Source organism: Aotus nancymaae, unplaced genomic scaffold (genome assembly GCF_030222135.1).
Source record: "Aotus nancymaae isolate 86718 unplaced genomic scaffold, 86718_ANA_hifiasm-v0.15.2.pri h1tg000064l_1, whole genome shotgun sequence".
NCBI lineage: Eukaryota > Metazoa > Chordata > Mammalia > Primates > Aotidae > Aotus > Aotus nancymaae.
The window spans coordinates 7235293-7254853 of NW_026988479.1; the positions used below are offsets into that span (position 1 = coordinate 7235293).

At 46.3% G+C, this 19561-nt stretch overlaps 1 protein-coding gene across 6 annotated transcripts in view; it reads right to left on the minus strand.

Moving 5' to 3' along the window:
- Positions 1-273: 273 nt before the first annotated feature.
- The window catches only part of P4HA2 (prolyl 4-hydroxylase subunit alpha 2), a 35121-nt gene continuing 15833 nt past the window's right edge, over positions 274-19561 (minus strand). For 4 of the 6 annotated variants that reach the window (XM_064366296.1, XM_064366297.1, XM_064366298.1 and 1 more), the window contains 10 exons: positions 18359-18598; positions 17222-17415; positions 15903-16079; positions 12300-12370; positions 11947-12046; positions 7079-7132; positions 6406-6471; positions 3644-3712; positions 3150-3246; positions 274-1332 (listed from right to left, as the gene is read on the minus strand). In XM_064366296.1, coding sequence (XP_064222366.1) covers positions 1262-1332; positions 3150-3246; positions 3644-3712; positions 6406-6471; positions 7079-7132; positions 11947-12046; positions 12300-12370; positions 15903-16079; positions 17222-17415; positions 18359-18598 — 1139 coding nt within the window. In that variant the 3' untranslated portion in view covers positions 274-1261. Of the gene's footprint in view, positions 1333-3149; positions 3247-3643; positions 3713-6405; positions 6472-6520; positions 6581-7078; positions 7133-11946; positions 12047-12299; positions 12371-15902; positions 16080-17221; positions 17416-18358; positions 18599-19561 lie in introns of all 6 variants that reach the window. The other 2 variants (XM_064366300.1, XM_021677499.2) reach the window with 1 other exon arrangement.

Genomic DNA, 19561 nt, shown 5'->3' on the forward strand with positions numbered 1-19561 from the left:
ACAGCGGGGGGTGGGGAGTTGGGGAGAGATAGCATGGGGAGAAATGCCACATATAGGTGAAGGGGAGGAAGGCAGCAAATCACACTGCCACATATGCACCTATGCAACAATCTTGCATGTTATTCACATGTACCCCAAAACCTGAAATGCAATAAAAAAAAAAAATTAAAATTAAAATTAAAACAAACTACAGATACACAGCAACATGGATGAATCTTAAAAACAATGTTGAACAAAAGAAGTCACATACTCAAAAATACATATTCTGATTCTATTAGTAAAAGTTCAAAATCAGGGAAAACAGAACAACTACTGATTTAGGGATCTAATCATAGGTGGTAAAACTATAAAGGCAAGCAAAGGAACGACTACCACACATCACTAGACAATGGTTATCTCCAAAGTGCTGGGGGCAGTGAAAGAGATGTGATCTAGGAGGGGTTCCCAAGGGGCTCCTGAGGTACTGACTTGAAAACGTTCTCTTCTCTCACTTGGTTGGTGTTGACACAGGTGCTCCTGCTCACTTTCATATTTTTTAAAGTATACATCTATGTATCATAAACAATTCTTATCTCAAAATTTAAAAATCAATTATACAACAGCATCACAATCATGAACACATGTGCTATGTTCTCTGGAAGACGAAGAGAAACTATTTACCCTACTTTCCAGAAAAGGACACTGATGCTTAGAGGAGACACAAGTGTTGAAACCAGGTCTGAAACCCAAGACCCAAGATGCTTTTCTGATATTAAAGCATTCATTATCCAGACTATTCCTGCATGGGGGTGATGCATAGTAAACGATGAACCTGGTAAAAAGCTTCCAGTCTTAAAAATACTCCAAGTAAGTCTCTTTAAGGCTTCTGGCAGGGACATTTTATTTTTTGGTTAAAGCCACAATAGATAGAAATGCCATAAAAACAAACATGTAAACAAGGTATCAGAACTTTGGTTCATTGAAACATCTCACACCTAAAACACCTGAGGTACAAAGGCACCTTGCTAGGCGCTAGACAGCTAACTCTGCTGCAGCCACTTTGATCCCAGCCTTGGGGCCAGGGATGGCATAGGCTGAACGGAAGGGCTGGGACTTCAGTCACATAGGATTTGCCCTAGTATGGTCTCCCTCTGCTCCAGACAAACATTCATTTCTCCAAAAACCAGCCTATAGAAACTGGAACATATAAAGGTATCTGTCACGTTGAACTTGAAGATGACATGGGCTGCAGGACCAGGAAGGTGAAGGACAGAAAAGGATGTCAGTCAACTTCTGTTGATCCACAAGGCCTCAAGAACTCCTGTCCTCGTTCATGGAACCACTTATTGGAGACTGTGAACAGAAAGCAAGTATGTTATAATCCTATTGGTCAGTTTAGTAAACTGAATGAATGACTCCTTCATGATGACCCTGCACTGTGCTCTGGAATCAGACACAAATAAGACAAGACATGGTCTCAGGTCTCAATTTGCTGATGAATTGGTGAGGAAGACACATGTAAATAGGTAATTGTATGAAATTCTGCCAGTGAGACAAGATACATGTGTGCAGGTTGCCACGGGAATAGCGCCTAAAGGCATATAACCATGCCCTTTGATGTCCATGCCCTTCAATGCCCTTTGGTTCTATTCCCATGGCAACCTGCACACATGCTTCTTGCTCTTAGAGGGAAGAGGAAATCCTGGACTAGAATATAAAGCTAAATAGAAGTTATCCTGGGAAGATGGACACACCCAGATGGTTCTCTCACCAACAAGGTCCCAGGAGTGACAACAGGATGAGAAAGTAATCAAGGCAGGAGCCACCCGACATGTGTTGAGGACTCAAGAAGCCTGATATTACTGGGAGGTGACAGGTGGAAACTGAGAGGTAGGGTGTGAGGATGAAGGAGCCTGTCAGCATTGCAGAGAGCTTGGACGTTAGCCTCAGGAGCTGTGGGCCAGCAGATCCAGTCTGTATGCCATGGGCACAAGAGCAGCAGAGCTGCTGCCAGTCTCACGCCATATCTTCAAACACCCAGGAACCACGATTCCATTCCTCATAAACTCTCTCATAATGAATAAAAATTTGGTTTCAATGCACTACTGAAGTCACAGAGCTTTTAAAATATAAAGTAATACATGTACTTCATTGAAAAAAATAAAATTGTCTACAAGGCTTATAATGATAAACAGCAATCTCCTAAGCCTCTCCTTCCCATCCCTAATCCCCGCTCCCAGGGAACATTAAACTCCTCTAGCTGTTTCTTCTGATATTTAACCTCATTTTTCTAGGTAATATGCTTACAGTTCTATTCCTTGACTTTCAACTTTTGAATTATTTTATCCTACCTCTAAAACACATACTTATCCCCTCCCATCTTTCCAGTACAGGTAAATCAAAAGTTTTAAGTAATACTCAGTGTGTACATAATTATATCATGTAAGTGTTACACCTGAGGCATCTAGTAGATTATACTTACATTTCCTTTCTTGTACAACTTTTTTCCCCTGAATTCAGCAACTGCCTTGTTTTCTTTTTGATTTGCTTAATTTTCTGCAAACCTATCACTATCTTCAAAACTCTCCAAGGAGGCTACACACTCATCTCCTTACAAACACTTCCTGTCACATACTGGTTCAAGCCTCTCTGAGGCTCACCACAACTGCTTCCAGGATAAGGCTCAAGCTTGAGCCTCTGCAGTCTGGTCCCAGCCTCCGGCCTCATCTCCCGGACCCTGTGCCACAGGCCTCTCTTTCTTCAAGTGACAAGGGAGCCAGCCCCCACACCCATATGCAGGTTTTAGCCTGTGCCTCCATCCTTGCTTGCCTGAGATACTCTTTCCCCTTACTGCTTTCAGCTCTCCACTCTGTTCCCTCAGAAGCCTTGTCAGAGGGTCCTGGGCCTATGGTGCTTATGCAGCTGTTCTTCCTCAGGACTTCTTCAGCTCTCTGTGTATTTCTGAATGTTCCCAACCAGCTGCCTTGGCATTTACTACTGCATGGACATTACATGGCTGGATGGTAGCAATGGTTAGCAGAAAAAAACCCTAAGAAGGAGACAGTCGTGGCACATTTGGCAGCAGTTGTCTCACAGATCAGAATCTAAGGCCAATAAGCAAAGCCCAAGCTGAGGCCACCAACACCAACACCACCCCTTAAGACACTCACCCCACTTGCAGCCCACAAGCACAGGGCAGGCAGCATGTCTTGTTCGGTAGTCACCTTCCCCACTCCGCAAGAGGTTGTACCAGAATACAGCTGTACCCTGAGAAACAGATGGCCTATCAGAACACATCTTTAGAGACTGTGCTCAGGGACCTGACTACAAGCATCACAGAAGCCCCACCCGGAGCAGAAACACCCTCATTTTCCCATGGATGGGGGACAGGGTTCTGGGACTCCAGCAATAGACACAGAATTGGTGGTTTCTCCAACCTTCTACCTTTCTGGGGTAGAAGTCTGGGAACTCATCTGCCCCTGAAAGGGCTTCCCTCCCTGTCCCTTCTCCCCAGGAAGAAGCTGGGGCTACAAGGTCAGAGTCCACGTGGGCTAGGGCACATCACAGTAGCCATCAGGCAGGCCAGGTAATGGTTCTGGGGGACACGGACAAAGTAAAGTCTGAGCCTTGCTTCAACCTCTGATCCACAAGAATCAGAACTTACCTTCTTAGGCCAAATTGCAGCCCCCAGATCAGGGAAGACGGTGGCACCACCAGCTTCTACATCACTCATCTGGAAATATAAGACATAGAGCTTGGCCCTCCTACCCAAGGCTCTTAGAGCAACTATGCCACAAAGGACACGATGAGGTGTACAGATCACCCTCCTCTGAGCATGAGTGACACTGCTCATAGTCTGCTCTGTGGCCAGCCGTTCAGCTAAGAAAGGCTCTTCCTGTGGCTAATCAGTGAGATTTATGAGAACAGTCTCCATGTCATGAGTGCTCAAGAGTTGAGGCCCACAGGAGATTCACATCCAGGCTGTCCTTGGATGAAAATAATCTGAGTCTGCACTCAGAAAATGCCTGTTCTGACCCCTACCCCTTGAATCCCCATCTAGCTTTGGCCTTGCCTAAGCCACTGTACTCAGCAAAGTGCCCTGACCAGGAGCTCACTACTGTTTCCAACACTGTGTGCGGCCCCCACTGCAGCACTTTTTATTTGGCTCTAGTAGTTTGCTGCTCCAGTCAGACCTTCATCTTCTCAGAGTAACCACCCTCCCCAGGGCCACCTGAGTGGGAAGGTGGGGCACTGTGTCTCTAGAGGCCCTGCTTTCTCCCATGGTAAGGCCTTAAGCTACCTTGAACACAAGTTCCACACTAGCAAAGCTGCACTCATGCCCACAGAGCGTGCCTTGACTCATGCCCAAAGCACTACTACTTTCCCATCTGGCTCTCTTACTTTAAGTTTTTTGTCCCTAATGCAATAAAAATTGGAGCTAAAAAATATTTCCACAGGATACATACCAGACTCACTGAAGGGCATTTGATAGACATATGGTAAATGAATAAGATAAAAAGCTCTGATGGCTTCTCACAGCCCTGGGGAATCAAACCAAGATTTTTTTCTAGAACCCCAAGGCCCTGTCAGTCTAACTAGCCTCTCTCCAGACACGCCAGCCTTTTTCTATAAAATTTCTAGCATCCCAAGCCCCTTTTCTCTTATAGGACTACATACACTCTCTCTTCTGCCAGAAACCACATTCTAGCAGCTAATTTCCACTCAACTTTTAAGTCTCAACTGATGTGTTACTTCCCAAGGGAGGCCTCCACTGAACCCGAAGCCTGGGGTTCACAGCACCTATCTCCGTAACTACATAATAATCTCTCTGATGTTTAGGCTGAGCAAGGTGGCTCATGCCTGTAATCCCAGCACTTTGGGAGGTGAAGGCAGATGGATCACTTGAGGTCAGAAGTTTGAGACCAGTCTGGCCAATGTGGTGAAACCTCATCTCTACTAAAAATACAAAAATTCAGCTAGGCATGGTGGTGCACCCCTGTAATCCCAGTTATATGGGAGGCTAAGGCAGGAGAAATGCTTGAACCTGGGAGGCTGAGGATGCAGTGAGCTGAGATCATGCCACAGCACCCCAGTCTGGGCAATAGAGGGAAACTGTGTCAAAAAAAAAAAAAGATGAAGAATCCCTCTGATGTTTAAAATAAGTCTCTCATGTTGGACCTCAAGCACCACAAGAGAGACCACACACGTCCTGCTCACCAGCATGTACACAGCACAATCCCTAGCATGTAATAACCACACAATAAAAACATAAAAGAAAAAAATGGACGCAGGCTTCTGTCTCTCTTACTTTACTGACTCTATGCCTCTTTAGAACTGGCTCTCATGTGAAAGGTAAACCCTACAACCTATGGATGGAACAGAGGCAAGAGGCAGGAATTAGGCCACTAAGCCTTAGAGAAAACAAAGGCGGCTCTCATCTAGGGAGAGCTAAGGCTATCTCTTCACTCTGCTGCCAAGGAGGGAACCCTTCAAGGCACCCAACCCAAAAGCCCAAACTAGCACTGAGCCAATCAAAAAATGAGCCAGAATGGCCCAGCGCAGTGGCTCACACCTGTAATCCCAGCACTTTGGGAGTCCGAGGCAGGTGGATCACCTGAGGTCAGGAGTTTGAGACCAGCCTGGCCAACATGGTGAAACCATATTTCTACTAAAAATACAAAAATTAGCCAGGCGTGGTGGCTAGTGCCTGTAATACCAGCTGCCTGGGAGGCTGAGGTAAGAGAATCGCTTGAACCTGAGAAGCCAAGGTTGCAGTGAGCTGAGATCATACCGCTGCACTCCAACCAGGGTGACAGAGCAAGACTCCATCTCAAAAAAAAAAGAAGCCAGAATATGCTACAGCATGTATAAACCTTGAGGACATTATGCACCAGTCACACAAAAAGACAAGTATTAATACTTTCATTCCACTTATTTAAGCAATCAAAATCATAGAGACAGAAAGCAGAATGGTGGCTGCCAGGAGCTGGTGGAGGAGAATCTGGAATTATTACTTAATGGGTAGAGTTTCAGTTTTAGAAGACGAAAATAGATGGAAATGAAGAGTGGTGATGCTCGCACACTATGAATGCATCTAATACCACTGAACCATACATTTAAAAAGGTTAAGATGGTAAGCTTTAAGTTATGTCTATTTTATCACAATTTTAAACATTGGGGAAACAAAATAAACATTGGGGAAACAAAATAGGAGCCAGGAATGTTAAAGGCCTGGTAAGGGCAGTAGGGAAAATGAATAGAAACAGAGGCCAACTCTCCCTATTCCAGCCAAGAAGGGTGCTGATAGCCAGAAGGACCTGGCCATTACTTAATAGCAGATGATATCAGCCTTGATGGGAGTGGGATATAAGGCAGCCCTCTGGACCCAGGGTCCCCTTTGGGCCCATCAGCACACATCATACTCACGTAGTTTAAGAAAGTGGCCACACGATTCCCCGTCCCTAAATGCTTGAAAGCATCTCGCTCATCATTCTATAAAATTAAGTGAGAATGAACAGGTGGGCCTGGACCCAATACTTACGTAGTTAAGAAACGTCGCTAACCTATTCCCCTCTGTTTTGAGGCCGCTGTCAAAAGGTCGCTGCAACAGACAACAACTTTCACCCAAGTTTACAACAGGCTTCATCCACCACCCACAAGACTAGGGCCAAAAGGGTCAGGGGATGGTAATAAGTGTGTGTGTTCCATAAATCAGCCAGGAACATTTGCCAAGGCTGCAAAGGAAACTCTGGCTAGGGCATGGGGTTGGCAGGGAAGAGGAAAAGGGGCAAAAATGGTTTTCACAAAGACCTAGTGAGGCTCTCTGCTTTAGAATCAGGGCAAAGGGTGACAGGGTTAGGGCAGGGGACAAACTGTCCACACATCTATAGGGGAGACAGCCAGGCTCCACTGGGTTCTGCAGGACCCTTGGTTCCAGACTTGGGATTCACCCGTAACAGTTTCCCCTGATGATGCAGAGGTGAAGGGAGGACAAGGGGTGGAGGTACTGATGTGGAGTCTGAAATGCTCCTACAAGCTCCACCCTTCTCAAATCAGCTAGAGCAGGGCCCTTTGAAAGCACCCGTGATTTAGGCCTTACCCTAGAGAAGTCGAAGTGCGGTTCATATTGTCCTCCTACTCCATAATTTGCAACCTGGTAGGAAATAACAGCATTAGACCTTGTAAGCAGCATGAACAGCTCTGTAGCAGCCCATCACTCGAGGGATACCATCTTCCCAGGCCTGAAAACAACCAGAACTACCAAAAGCAGCTTCTCTAAGGTGGAAGACAACCATGCCCGGCCAGCACAAGCAGAGCAAACATCGCAAACAAGTCTACAGTTCTGTCTAGGAGTAAGGTTACAACACAAATGTGGCTTCCCAAACAAAACAAGATGGATGAACTGCATATGATCACTGTGGAGAAGCTCCAGCCCCTTCATGGATGCTCAGACTGCAGCAAAGGGAGCACTTCTTGAGGCAGGCCCTGGCCTGGGCCTGGTTTTTTTGGGATATATTAAGAAAGTAATCCAGAAGAAAGTCAGTAACAAATTTAAGACAAGGATTTTCTTTTTTAAACACTAGTTTTGGAGGTACTCAGCAACTGACACTGTTCCTGCCACCTCTGCTATTTCTGGTCAGACTGAGTGGGGCAGACTCCCACAGTGGTCTACTGCATGGAGTGCTCTGCACCCAAGTGAAACAGCCCAACACGGGTGGCCAGCTGCTGGGCAGTCAAGAATTACTGTACTACATCAGCACCCCCAGTGTGACCCTGACCTGAAGTAACATCTGAGCAACTAACAGGTGACATTAATTGGATTAGAAATTGTAAATGCCTTTGTGGACAGCTTATCAGCACAATGAGAAGTCCTAAATCTCAATTATTGTCTGAGCTTCAGTAGACAGAATGAGAGACAAGATTAAAGATGAAGCACAGAATCTAATACGGAAGCTGATGGATCGAGCATCACCACCAATGTCCATTTGGGAACAGTTGGTTAGTGTGTCTCACGAAAACTTTAAAACCTCTGGGGCTAGACCATAAATTCTCAGAAAGTTGGTATTTTTTGTATATCCTTTTCTGCAATCCCAACAGTCACGTGAGAAATGCTACAAAACTAGCAATAACAGAGATCTATAGAAATGTGGAACAGAAGCCAGATGTGGTGGCTCATGCCTGTAATCCCAGTACTTTGGAAGGCTGAAGTGGGAGGACTGCCTGAGCCCAGAAGTTTGAGACCAGCCTGGGCAACATAGCAAGACTCTGTCTCTACTAATGAAAAAATTAGCTGGGCACAGTGGCATGCACCTGTAGTCCCAGCTACTCAGGAAGCTGAGGCAGGAGGATCGGTTGAGCCCAAGAGTTCAAGGTTGCATTGAGCTATGGCTGTACCACTGCACTCCAGCCTGGGCAACAGAGTGAGATCCTGCCTCACATACACACAAAAAAAGAAATGCAGGAAAGAAAGGGACCGTGGACTTTATAAGAGAGGAAATTCTCTTGTTGGAGCGCAAAATTTTGGCAGTATCATTTTCAGTGTCTACAAAAATAAAAATTTTGATACAAAGCATGGATAAAAACATGCTGTCATCCACTGCTTCAGCCTTCAAGATTCCTGCACCAAAAATACCTGGAAATCCTGTCAACAGCGCAAGGAAGCCTGGTTCAGCAGGTGGCCCTAAAGCTGGAGATGCATCTAAGGAGGGAAGTGCCAGAGCAGCTGAGAAAGCATAACTTTTTCTGTAGTCAAGAACTTGAAGAAAATTTTTTTCTCTCTCCCTTTTTTTGGGGGGCCATGGAGGTACAAACAGAGTCTCACTATGTTGCCCAGACTGGTCTCAAACTCCTGGCTTTGAGCAATTCTCCTCCCTTGGCCTTCCAAAGTACTGAGTTATAGATGTAAGCCAGGACACCTGGCCTTGAAGACAATTTTCAACATGACTGTGACTGCTGTCTCGGTACACTCAGGAAAATTCAATTACTGCTTGTTGCTGGCACTGCAGAGTATGACTGCGTTTTCCAATATTTCCACTTGTTAAATGGATTGCTTAAACTTTCAGATCCCAGGCAGTGAAAAAAGTTGCCTCTTTTAGGTTTGGAGAATTATATTTGATCATGGTTCTGAAGCCACTGTACCTATATTCTTTAATACAGTTCCCAAATAAGTACAAAATGCATGGGGCCGTCTAGATTTGCAGCGGTAAGATTCCCTATCCAGGCATACTCAAGTTACCAGGCTCACACCTTTAATAACAAGCAACTGTACATCAAGACTGATTCATGTCAGGAGGTATTCATTTAAATCTTTAGACTTACTATTTTAAGAGTGGAGTCAGTTATTTGAAAGACATGGGTATTTATGATGCTGAGGCCAGAGTGAAGGCAATGTTAAACAGGTCAGAAATCACTTTTCTGGTGAGGCTGAGACATCATGCAGCTGAAGTCTTCAATCTTAGAGAATCATAGAGGTACAGCATCTCTTTCTTTCTATCAGATAAACCCTCATCCAATTCACCAGAAAGTCTCAATTACCTTTTTCCTGCAAATGATCTACAGGAAACATGTCAGCTAGAGCTGAAAGAACGTCAACAGAAAGAAGAACCAGCTCCTTTCCAGAGGCCTGCAGCATTCCCAAAAGGACCTGGTGTGAGGGCTGTTGCTGGTGCCCAGGCATTTATCATACCATAAGCATTTCATGTGGAGTAAGCACTTAGGAATAGATGCTGAAATCCAGGTTCCTGTTCCCCAGACCAGGAAGGATCAACACCACTGACTAGCAAAGGAAGTAACAAGACAGTTCCTAGGAGAAGAATGCAAACAAAAATGTCATGTCAGCCACTTGGCAGCTATTTTCTGAATCTTCCAGAAGAACCTTAATCATAATACCCGCTCTACCAAGAGGTCTGGCATTCAGGCCCCAGTCAATTGAGCTACAACACAATGAGAGGCCAGATAAGATAAAGTCAGAATTGTAGCAGAGAAGTCAGTCCATAGCTAAGAAACTGCTATCTTCCAGAGGTGAGTGTAAGACAGTGCTACAGTGAGTGTAGCTGCACAGCGAGCCAGGAAAACAACAGAGCCACAGGTCCTTGTCTACTTAGCTCTTGGTCCAGGGTATGAAATCAGTCAAGCAGACTGTTGTCTTTGATCAGAGCCATGAAAGTCCTGAAGACCGGCTCTGACACAGAGAAAGCAGTGGCAGATGTTTTAAAAAAAAAAAAAAAAAAAAAAAAAACCTGCTCCAAGAAGATATGAATCAGGACAATGCCAACAGGGACTCATCAAGTGCATCAAGAGCTCCTATCCCTCTTGAAATGGTGGTGCTCATACACATACGTGGCAAGTGGGAGATGTAGCAGAAGTCCTCCATAGATGTGTTTATCTGCAGAACTTATTTAAAAATTACAAAACACTAAGTTGAGCTGAACTGAAAAAAAATATTAAATTTTCACAATACAATTTGCAAGATAAAAAAAACAATTTGCAAGATAATCAGTACGTCTTTTAAAACTCTGGTAGACTTCACACAAATCCATAAAGATGACCTTCAAAATTGATTTTTTCCAATTGCTGATGCAGCTACATAGAAACAACAACAAAAAGGCTGATTTGCTTGGGTGTGTCCAGGCAAAAAAGTTTAGAAAATCTTTTCCAAATGATCTTCAGTCAATATTCTCATGAAATCTATGGTAGATCAGACCCTAATGCCAATCCTAAAGGTAAAGGCTGCTATCTTTAAGTATACAGAAACTTTGGCCAAACAGAGAGACCCAGGGGCCTCTAGAAATGCCAGTGAAACTTCTCTGACAGTGTCTCAGGTCATCAATTTTATAACAGAACACTGAAGTCCCAACATTCATAAGTGGAACACGGCCAGTGCTGATTTCAACTCAATACCCAAGAGGATACTTTATTAAGGAGCTTTACCCAAAACCTTTCAGCAGGGTGCTGCCATGTTTCTTCGTAATCACCTTCGAATAAAGGCAGGAATCCAGGGTCCCAGTGGGAGTACTTGGACAAGAACACTCCACCTGTACCAGCTTAACCAGCCCAGGCCTCTCACTTCTACCTACATATCACAGTGTAAGGTCCCCCAGACCTACCCCTGCCTTTCTTTCTTTGTCCTGACTAAAAATCAGAGTGCCTTGACAGCTCTGTGACCCAGCCAGCTACAGGTTTTTCCCTGCAGGTTGGAACCCAAGCTGGAGTCTTGAACATTCCCAGGCACTGATGAAGGTGTTTAGGGTGTTGCCCGAAATACTGAAAGAAACTAGCCCCAGCCCTGAGCCAAATTCCCTAAACCTTTATAAAAACTCCATACTCTGACCCCCTTGCTGTGGAAATACATAAGTAAAACAACCCTTGTCTCTTGCTGCCCATTTTGAGGATTGCTGTAGCCCACTCTGCAAGTTCCCTAATAAATGCTGTGGACTGAAGACCCAGGGGTTTAGTGCCTCTTTCTTGGGATTCATAACCGACCCCATCTTGGGCAGTCCCTCATGGGAACTCCCCTGCCACTGCTTTTGGAGTGACTTCAGCTATGGTTCAGCAGGAGAAAACACACAGAACACTTTGACCTTCAAATGTATTTGATTATGACACAGAACCATGACCTCTGAAGGCATTTTTAGCTCTCTTAGAGATGTCCTTGAGACCATTCAGCATTTGAGCTTCTGCTGTCAAGAAGACATAAATGAGCCTGCCATAACCACCACTGAACCCTAGCTTCCAGCACACTTGGACACACAGCAGATGCTCAACTGATATTTGTTGAACACTAATTGTTGAAAGCCAGCAGGCATGATTAATTCTGGTTTCCTAAAATGAGATCATTCCATATTCACAGCATCAGGCAGTAGTCATACAGCTGGGCCTCTTTTAGCACAGTTCTATACACCTTATGAGACCATCTAGCCAGAAATACCACCACTTCCCAACTCCTACAGTCCCAGGGACTAACTGTACCTGTAATAATTCTGCAGTCTTTACTGTTAACCCTGTGATGTGCTGCATCCGACGATTTACTCGGGCCACAACAGGGTCATCATCTTCCTCTAGCCAGGAGCTTGGCCAAAAGAAAAGAGCAGAGAAAAGAAAATGGAAGGGCAGGCTTACACAAGGTCCTGCACTCTGTGCCCAGAGCCAGGGCCAGCACTAACAGGCAGTACAGGGTGCCTCTTGCAAGGGGTGAGGAGGTGCCAACAGGCAGAAAAAGGCAAGCCACCCATCCCTAGGGGAGGCACTGCGAAGTCCTGAAGTTGGGGCTTGAGCAACTACCCACCCCTATTCTTTGCTTACCTTTTGGAAACTTTGCTTACCTTTTGGAAACCCGGTAGCTGGCGACAGTGAGGACTCCTGTCTTGGGATCACGAACAGTGGCTCGTGCAAGCTAGAAGGCAGGAAGAGAGGGAAGATTTGATTTTTTTGTTGTTGCCTTGAATATATTCCCAGAGAGCACTGGGACCAGATTTGCTGCCACGCTAGTGGAGGAAGCTTTGCAGGCAATGGCTCTAGCCAAGGCCCCAAGATCCTCCAGGCCAGGTGAGGGCAAGAGTCTGAGGCCTCCACATTCCCAATCTGCAATCAGATCCTGGCTACTGCCCTGCTCCATCACACTGCTCATCCCTTCTCCTCTCCAGATCTACGCTGACTGCAGAATTATGCCTGCTTTGTCCATCCACGCATCTGCCTGGCTAGCCCCTTTCCTTGCCAGGCCCACGAACCACCCCTGCCTGAGCACAGCCTGAGCTTAGCTACTCCTACCATATTCAGACTGTGCCACTATCCCTGAGCCTCTGCCTTGTGTACTTGTCTCAACTTGGTCAAATTCCACTATCTTTCTGAACCTCAGTGCCCTCGTCTGCCAAGAAGTACTCTCCTGCTGCACTACCTCACACTGGGCTCCCACAGCCTCAAGAAGTAAAGACAGATGGCACAGTTTTCACTACCTTGGGATCCTTACAAGTCAGATGATAAAACCAGGAAAAGATTCTATAAGTTAAAATAAGTGAACCACTGTTTAGAAGCCACCCACTCACACATATACACACTACACACACACTCCCCTCACCTACTTCGTCTCCCCCAGCCACTACAGACAGGCTTAGTAAAACTCCAAGAAGGATTCCCTGCCCAGAGCCAGCCAACATGGCAAAGGCCCACGTGCTTCAGCTGTAGACTGTCCTAATGACCTCACAGTGGTGGGGCCACAGGCCCAGGTACTCCCACCCCAACACACTTCCTCTTGATTTCGATAAATATTGATAAGAGCCTACTTTGTGCCTAGCACTGTACTGGGTAACTGAGACATGGCCCCTGTGCTCTTACAACTCAGTCAAGTTGGGAAAGCAGAAAACCAGCCAGGTAACTGCAGCACAGCATAGGTGAACTTAATATCCTGTGGAAGCTCAGACTATAGTGTCAAGAAAAGCTTCCTAGGGGAGGAGACGACCTAGCTGAGGCCTGAAGGGTTAACATGAGTTATCCAAGTAGAGGTAATTGCAGGAACAGGGAAGGAACAGCAATGCAGAGGCCTGGGAATGAAAACGGGTGTGGCAGTTAAGTGTGGATTAAAGGTTCCGGGAAGTAGTAAGACAGAATAGGCCGAAGAGACAAGCAGGAGCTAGGGACTAGATGCAACCTTGTGGCCCACGAGAAATGGGGAAGGCTTTATGCAGGGGAGGGACACTCAAAATTTGAACGCAAAATGGATCACTGTGAATACCTCATGGAGAGTTGACTAAGGAGGGGCCAGAGTGGGGACTAGGAGGCTAGGAGGCCATGGCAGAGGTCAGGGCAAGAGATGATGATAGCCTGGGCCAGGGGGTGGCAAAAGGGATAGAGAGGAGTAGATGGACCAGAAGGCTAGTAAGGGGGTGAGACAGACCATCCTAGACACTGTGCTGCTGCAGCATGATCTGGTAAGATGGCCAGTGCAAGCAGAACAGACAGCTCCCAAGCTCCTACTCAAGGCCCTTCCTGAGCTCCAACTCATGCAAGTCCCTCTCTGAAAACTGTAGCCACAGCCAGACCCCATCCAAACATCTGTGCCTCAGCACTAGCCTGACACCCACAAAGAGGCTCTGAGCCCCTGAGGAAACACAGGGCTACTTTGAAAGCAGGCCAGAGGCCCCACAGACAGCTGCCAGGCATTCTCCACAGGCCAAGTTAAGCTCATTGGCTCTACTTCAAAGCCAGACTAGCATCTGTCCCTCACAGTCTCCGGAAAGGAGGGGTCAGCTTATCTTTGAATAGAAGCCATGAGAAGAGCCAAATATATTTGCCAACCTTGTTTGGCTCTTCACATGGTTTCTATTCAAATATAAGTTTTCCTAACATTACCCCTTGCCCAGCCACACACGTGTACACATATGCACACACATGCACACAGAAATGTTCTCAGGTCTGAAACTGAAGAACAGGTAAGCAGTCTCTCAGGAAACCCTGGCACAACCAGGAAAGTAGTTTTCTTTTCTGGAGGACTCTGGAGCTGACCCAGGGAGTAGAAAGGGGAGTCCTAGTCCCCATTCTCCATATATCTGGCTAGCACCTTCCCTCAGCCACATCGATGATGCCAACCACTGCCTCTAAGCCCTAGATATCCTAGTACCTCAGGCCAAGGTTGTTCCAAGATGAATCCGGGGGCCAGGATAGGAACTTATTTCAGGTCTCTCCATGAGCATCAGGCCTCCTGGCCACCGTGGCCACTACAATTCTATTACGAGCAGAGCAACAGAGAATCTAGCTAAATCCTCCCTCCCAATCATCAGTGATGGGATAGATATGGCAGCAAGTATGTCTCTTTGAAAGATGTCAAATGGGAACAAATCTTTAATGAACTAGAAGCGGAATAATAATTTTAAAACATGACATATATACAAAACCAACAGCCAACTGCATACTTAGCAGTAAAATACCATAGCAATTTCCAGGAAATTCAGGAATGAGATAAGGATGCCTACTGTATATAATTAAGCTCTACAAGTTCTGGGCAATTCAATAAGACTATAAAAACAAAGGAAAAAGTATTAGGAGAAAACACCATGTTCCTTATTTCCAGGAGTTAATACTATCCAGGCAACCCAAGAGAATCAGCTAAAAACCAAAAAAGGAGTAAGTAAATTCAACCATGAGCCGCAACCTGTACGAGTCTGTTTCTTTACAGGTAAAACAGAGACAGTGACATCGTTATAAGCAGCTGTTCGTAACTGTGACATAACAGTTAATATATATGTTAAGCACCCAGAAGTTCCTGTCACAGTTAAGAATTCAGTAAACATTAGCTCTTACTATGAAATGTATCTCTAAAATCAACAGTTTGGCATATAATAAACTAACATAATAATGTAACCAGTTAAAAAATAATGATGAAGAAATAAAGTAAATTAACAGTAACAAAGAAACTACCTAGGAATAAACTTAAGAAATGTGCAAGGCTTATATGAAGAAAACTTTAAAAGATATAAACAAACGGAGACACCGTCATGCCCTTGGATGAGAGACTCAATATCATAAAGATGTACATTCTCCTCCAAGTCATTCATCTCATTTACCGTCCTAATCAGGAGCTCCACAGGACCCAGCTTCATAGCACCCTATGGAATATTTCCTAAAAACTCACCCACACACCAGTCTCCCAACCAGGTGAACTGACACACCAGTGTGGACCTGCCCAGTTCCCAGTGTGACTGTCTATTATAGCACTTGGCTGTCTACATTGGTTACCCTGTTCTTCTTCACCACTGGACCATGAACTCACAAGGTCAGGCTGAGTCTGAAGCATCTCTGTATCCCCACGATAGCCCATGCTAGATATCGATAAAGGGTGCCTAGGTGAGCAAACAAACCATCCATAGTGCTAGGGATAAGAGAAATGACCTGCCCTCTTCAGTGCCCCAAGAAGGACCTATAGTGATACCTACTTTAGGTTTTGCGATCTCCTTAATCCTCTCGATTTCCTCATCAGACATGACATCATAGTACCTCACGATGTGCGGGCTGTCCCACTCGTCCTCCTCTTTGAAAGGGGCGATGAGCAGCTGTGGAGCCCTGTTGCCATGGTGGTACCTACAGAAAAGCCTCTTCTGCCTCCGGGGTGTCTGGAGAGCAGAGTAACAGGCCCTTAGCTGAGTGAGTCCTAATCCTCAGTCCCAGTCTGGCTGTCTGCAGACACTGGTCTCACCTCATGGCCAGCAACTGCTCCATCCCACCCCACTACAGAAGAAAACAAAAGTCCCAGCAGGTGGGCATGCACGGTGGCTCATGCCTGTAATCCCAGAACTCTGGGAGGCGAAAGGATAGCTTGAGACCTTGAGTTTGAGAACAGCCTAGACGACATAGACCCCCGTCCCAAAGAAAATTAGCCAGGCATGATGGCGCACACCTGTAGTCCTAGCTACTCAGGAGGCTGAGGCAGGAGGATTGCTGGAGCCTAGGATGTCAAAGCTGCACTGAGCTATGATTATACCACTGCACTCCAGCCTGGGCAACAGGATGATAAAAAGAAAGAAATGAAAGAAAGAGAGAAAACAGGAAAAAGAAGGGAAGGAAGAAAGAAAAAAGGAAAGAGAAAACAAAAGCCCCTTCAGCTTGACTGGCATGAAATGATACCCCACAAATCACGCAATTTTTCTTCTCTCCCAAGATCACCTCACATCCACAAGTTCCATGGCAGAGAGTAATTCCTGCCCCTTTTCATGAAGACTTGAGTAGGTCTGAAGGGCTGGGACAGGGGAGAAACCTTTCTTGGTGGTGGAGCCAGTGGAAGCCATGCAGATAGGACATGGAAAAGGCCAAGAGCCTGTCACACCTGGGCCTCCTCGGGAAGCACTAGGATCCCAGGGCTCTGGAAGCCTCAATACCAAGCTCAAGTACATGCTGGTACCTTTACCACAGAGACTTACTCTCCACTTAGGACTACCCTTGGGGCCTGAGGTACACCCACGCATCATTTTCTTCACAACAGTGAGTCAAGCAAAGGTAGGACACGTTGGGGTAAGGAGGCAAGCTCAGTGGTAACTTGGAGGAGCAACGTTCTACCTGGGGCCTGAGAGGAGATAAACTCCTTTCCTACACCTCAGAGAATACCCACGTCAGACTCAGGATATGCCGTGAAAAACTGGGGGAGATACTAAGAAAAGTACCTACGAAATGAAGAACACTTTCCCTAAAGCTGTGTGCCCAGAGCCAGAGTCCAGGTACACAGCTTTGGCACCCTGAACCCCCCCGACACACATCTCACCAGTTTGACACCCTCCCCACGACAGAGGCTCTCGTAAACATCCCTCTCAGGCAGGTAGTCCACAGGCCTCTCATAGATGCCTTCTGGGGTTGCTAGCTCAGCTTCTGTCTGATTTGATAACATTTTTTCTCTTTCTTCCTCCAATAACTGCTCAAAGTACCGCAGATTCCCTCCAGCTCGTTCATGGCTTGGGTCTAGAAAAAGCAAGGAACAAGAAAGAAAAGGAAACCACAAACATCTGTTAGGTCACTTAGAGAAATTATTCTGTAAGCGGTTTTTCTCCCAGCAGCTCACTTGCATGGAGGTTCACTCTACCTTCCACAGCATCTAACCAGAGTATGCTGGTCATAGCTGAAAAAGCAACAGAGGCCGGGTGCAGTGGCTTACACCTGTAATCCCAGAACTTTGGGGAGCCAAGGCAGGTGGACCACTTGAGGTCAGGAGTTCGAGACCAGCCTGACCAACATGGTGAAACTCCATCTCTACTGAAAAAAAAAAACAACAAAAATTAGTCAGGCATAGTAGCATGAGCCTCTGTAATCCCAGCTACTCGGGAGGCTGAGGCAGGAGAACCTCGTGAACCCAGGAGGTAGAGGTTCCAGCGAGCCAAGATGCCACTCCAGCCTGGATGACAGAGTGAGACTCCCCCTCAAAAAAAAGAGGCAGATGAGTTTTAAAGGCACTGCGCTTTTGGCCTTCTTCAGTCCAACAGCACAAGACACACAAGTATCAATGCCATATAAGTCCTATATTAGACCTCAGGCCTCTAATAGCACTGCCACTGTTTGGCACTGTAGCAATCTTGAAGCACAACTTGACTTTTGAGCTGCTCCTGATGCAGTAAAGCTTCCACCCTGCATAGTCCTGCATGACACGGAGTCCTTATCAAAAAGGAACACAAGTGCCACAGGCCTGACAGTATCTGTCAGTGACTGGGCAAAGCTAAAGCCAGGATTGAGGTGGGTAAGGAGCCAGTAAGATGCTGGACTGGTCCTAAAGTCACTAAGGCATTAGTCACTGGCCAAATGACAGGGTAAACTGACTCAGTCCCAGGAGAGGGGTCAGGTAGTGGCCAGCACAGTGCAGTCCCTCTGCCTCTCTCCATTCCCATCTTACCTTACCTTAGAATCTCCTTACCAAGGGAGACGAGGCGACGGGTGAGTTCCAGGGCACGGTGCAGGTCACCCAACTGGAAGACAGCATAGCTGAGGTAGTCCAGCACCTGGGACTTGGTTGTGGTGGCCTCCTCCCCAGCATCAAGCTGCTTTAGCACCTGCTCCATCCACATCACCGTATGATAATAGTCCCCTTCATTATAGGCTGAGCGGCCCATCCCAAAGCAGTCATCTACACTCAGCATTGCCTGGTACTTGGTTCCTACAGCAGGAGAGGTAAATAGTCAGGCTCCAAAGAGCCTCTGGGTTAGGGAAGGAGATTCCTGCTTCAAGGAAAACCTGGGCCACTAGATGGGGGTCATTACCAAGCAGAACTCCATCAGACATTTAGACCGCACACCCTAAAGGGCCACTGACACAGTGAACACAGACAGATGGCTCTGCCCCAGACTGGGGTTCACAGCCAACCTCCAAGCCTCAGACTCCCTGTCTCCCAAGTAGGAAGGGACCTTTTTAAGGCGGAGCCCCAGAAATCCACTAGGAAGCATTGCTGAGGACAGTGGGAAGGTCCTGTGGCCCACAGAGAAGAAGATGTCTGATGGGTAGCTTGCCATATGAGTCTGAAGGATGGAAAAATTAGTCGAAAATATAAAACATAAATTCAGGTGGCAACCAAGCCATAGGTGAGGAAAATCACTTGCGGGAACTCTGAGGAAAGAATGGAGAAGACAGCTGAGGCCAGAGCTCCAGGGAGCATCTACCCAGAAAGAACACTGAATAACCCTGAGAAATAACTAAAGATAGGAGAAACAGAGGGAGTGGGAGCAGTATGAGAGACACCAAGGGAGGCCAAGAGCCAAGGTTGCAGTGCCAGCTTTGGCTGTTAAGTGGCAGGGACCTTGCTGAGTATCAGCTCAGTGGGTCTTGTGACCCAAAGGTCATCTGCTGTAGAGGAAGTGCTGGAAAGTGACCATGAAGATAGTTTCAAGCCAATATGAAGAAGCAGCTATAGGGAGATGCAGGATTTTGGGTGGGCTCAAGATGGGAAAGACTGTGTGTGGTTCCTCGTAGAATAATGAGACAGCAGATCCCATGGATTGGAAGTAGGGGATGTGACTCTCCCTGGAAAGCAAGGAAGACTCCCCACTGCCCCATTAACAGCAACCTGGGCAAAACTGACACAAAAGAAATCAGAGAAGGCTCTTTCTGCCTGGAATAAAACCCC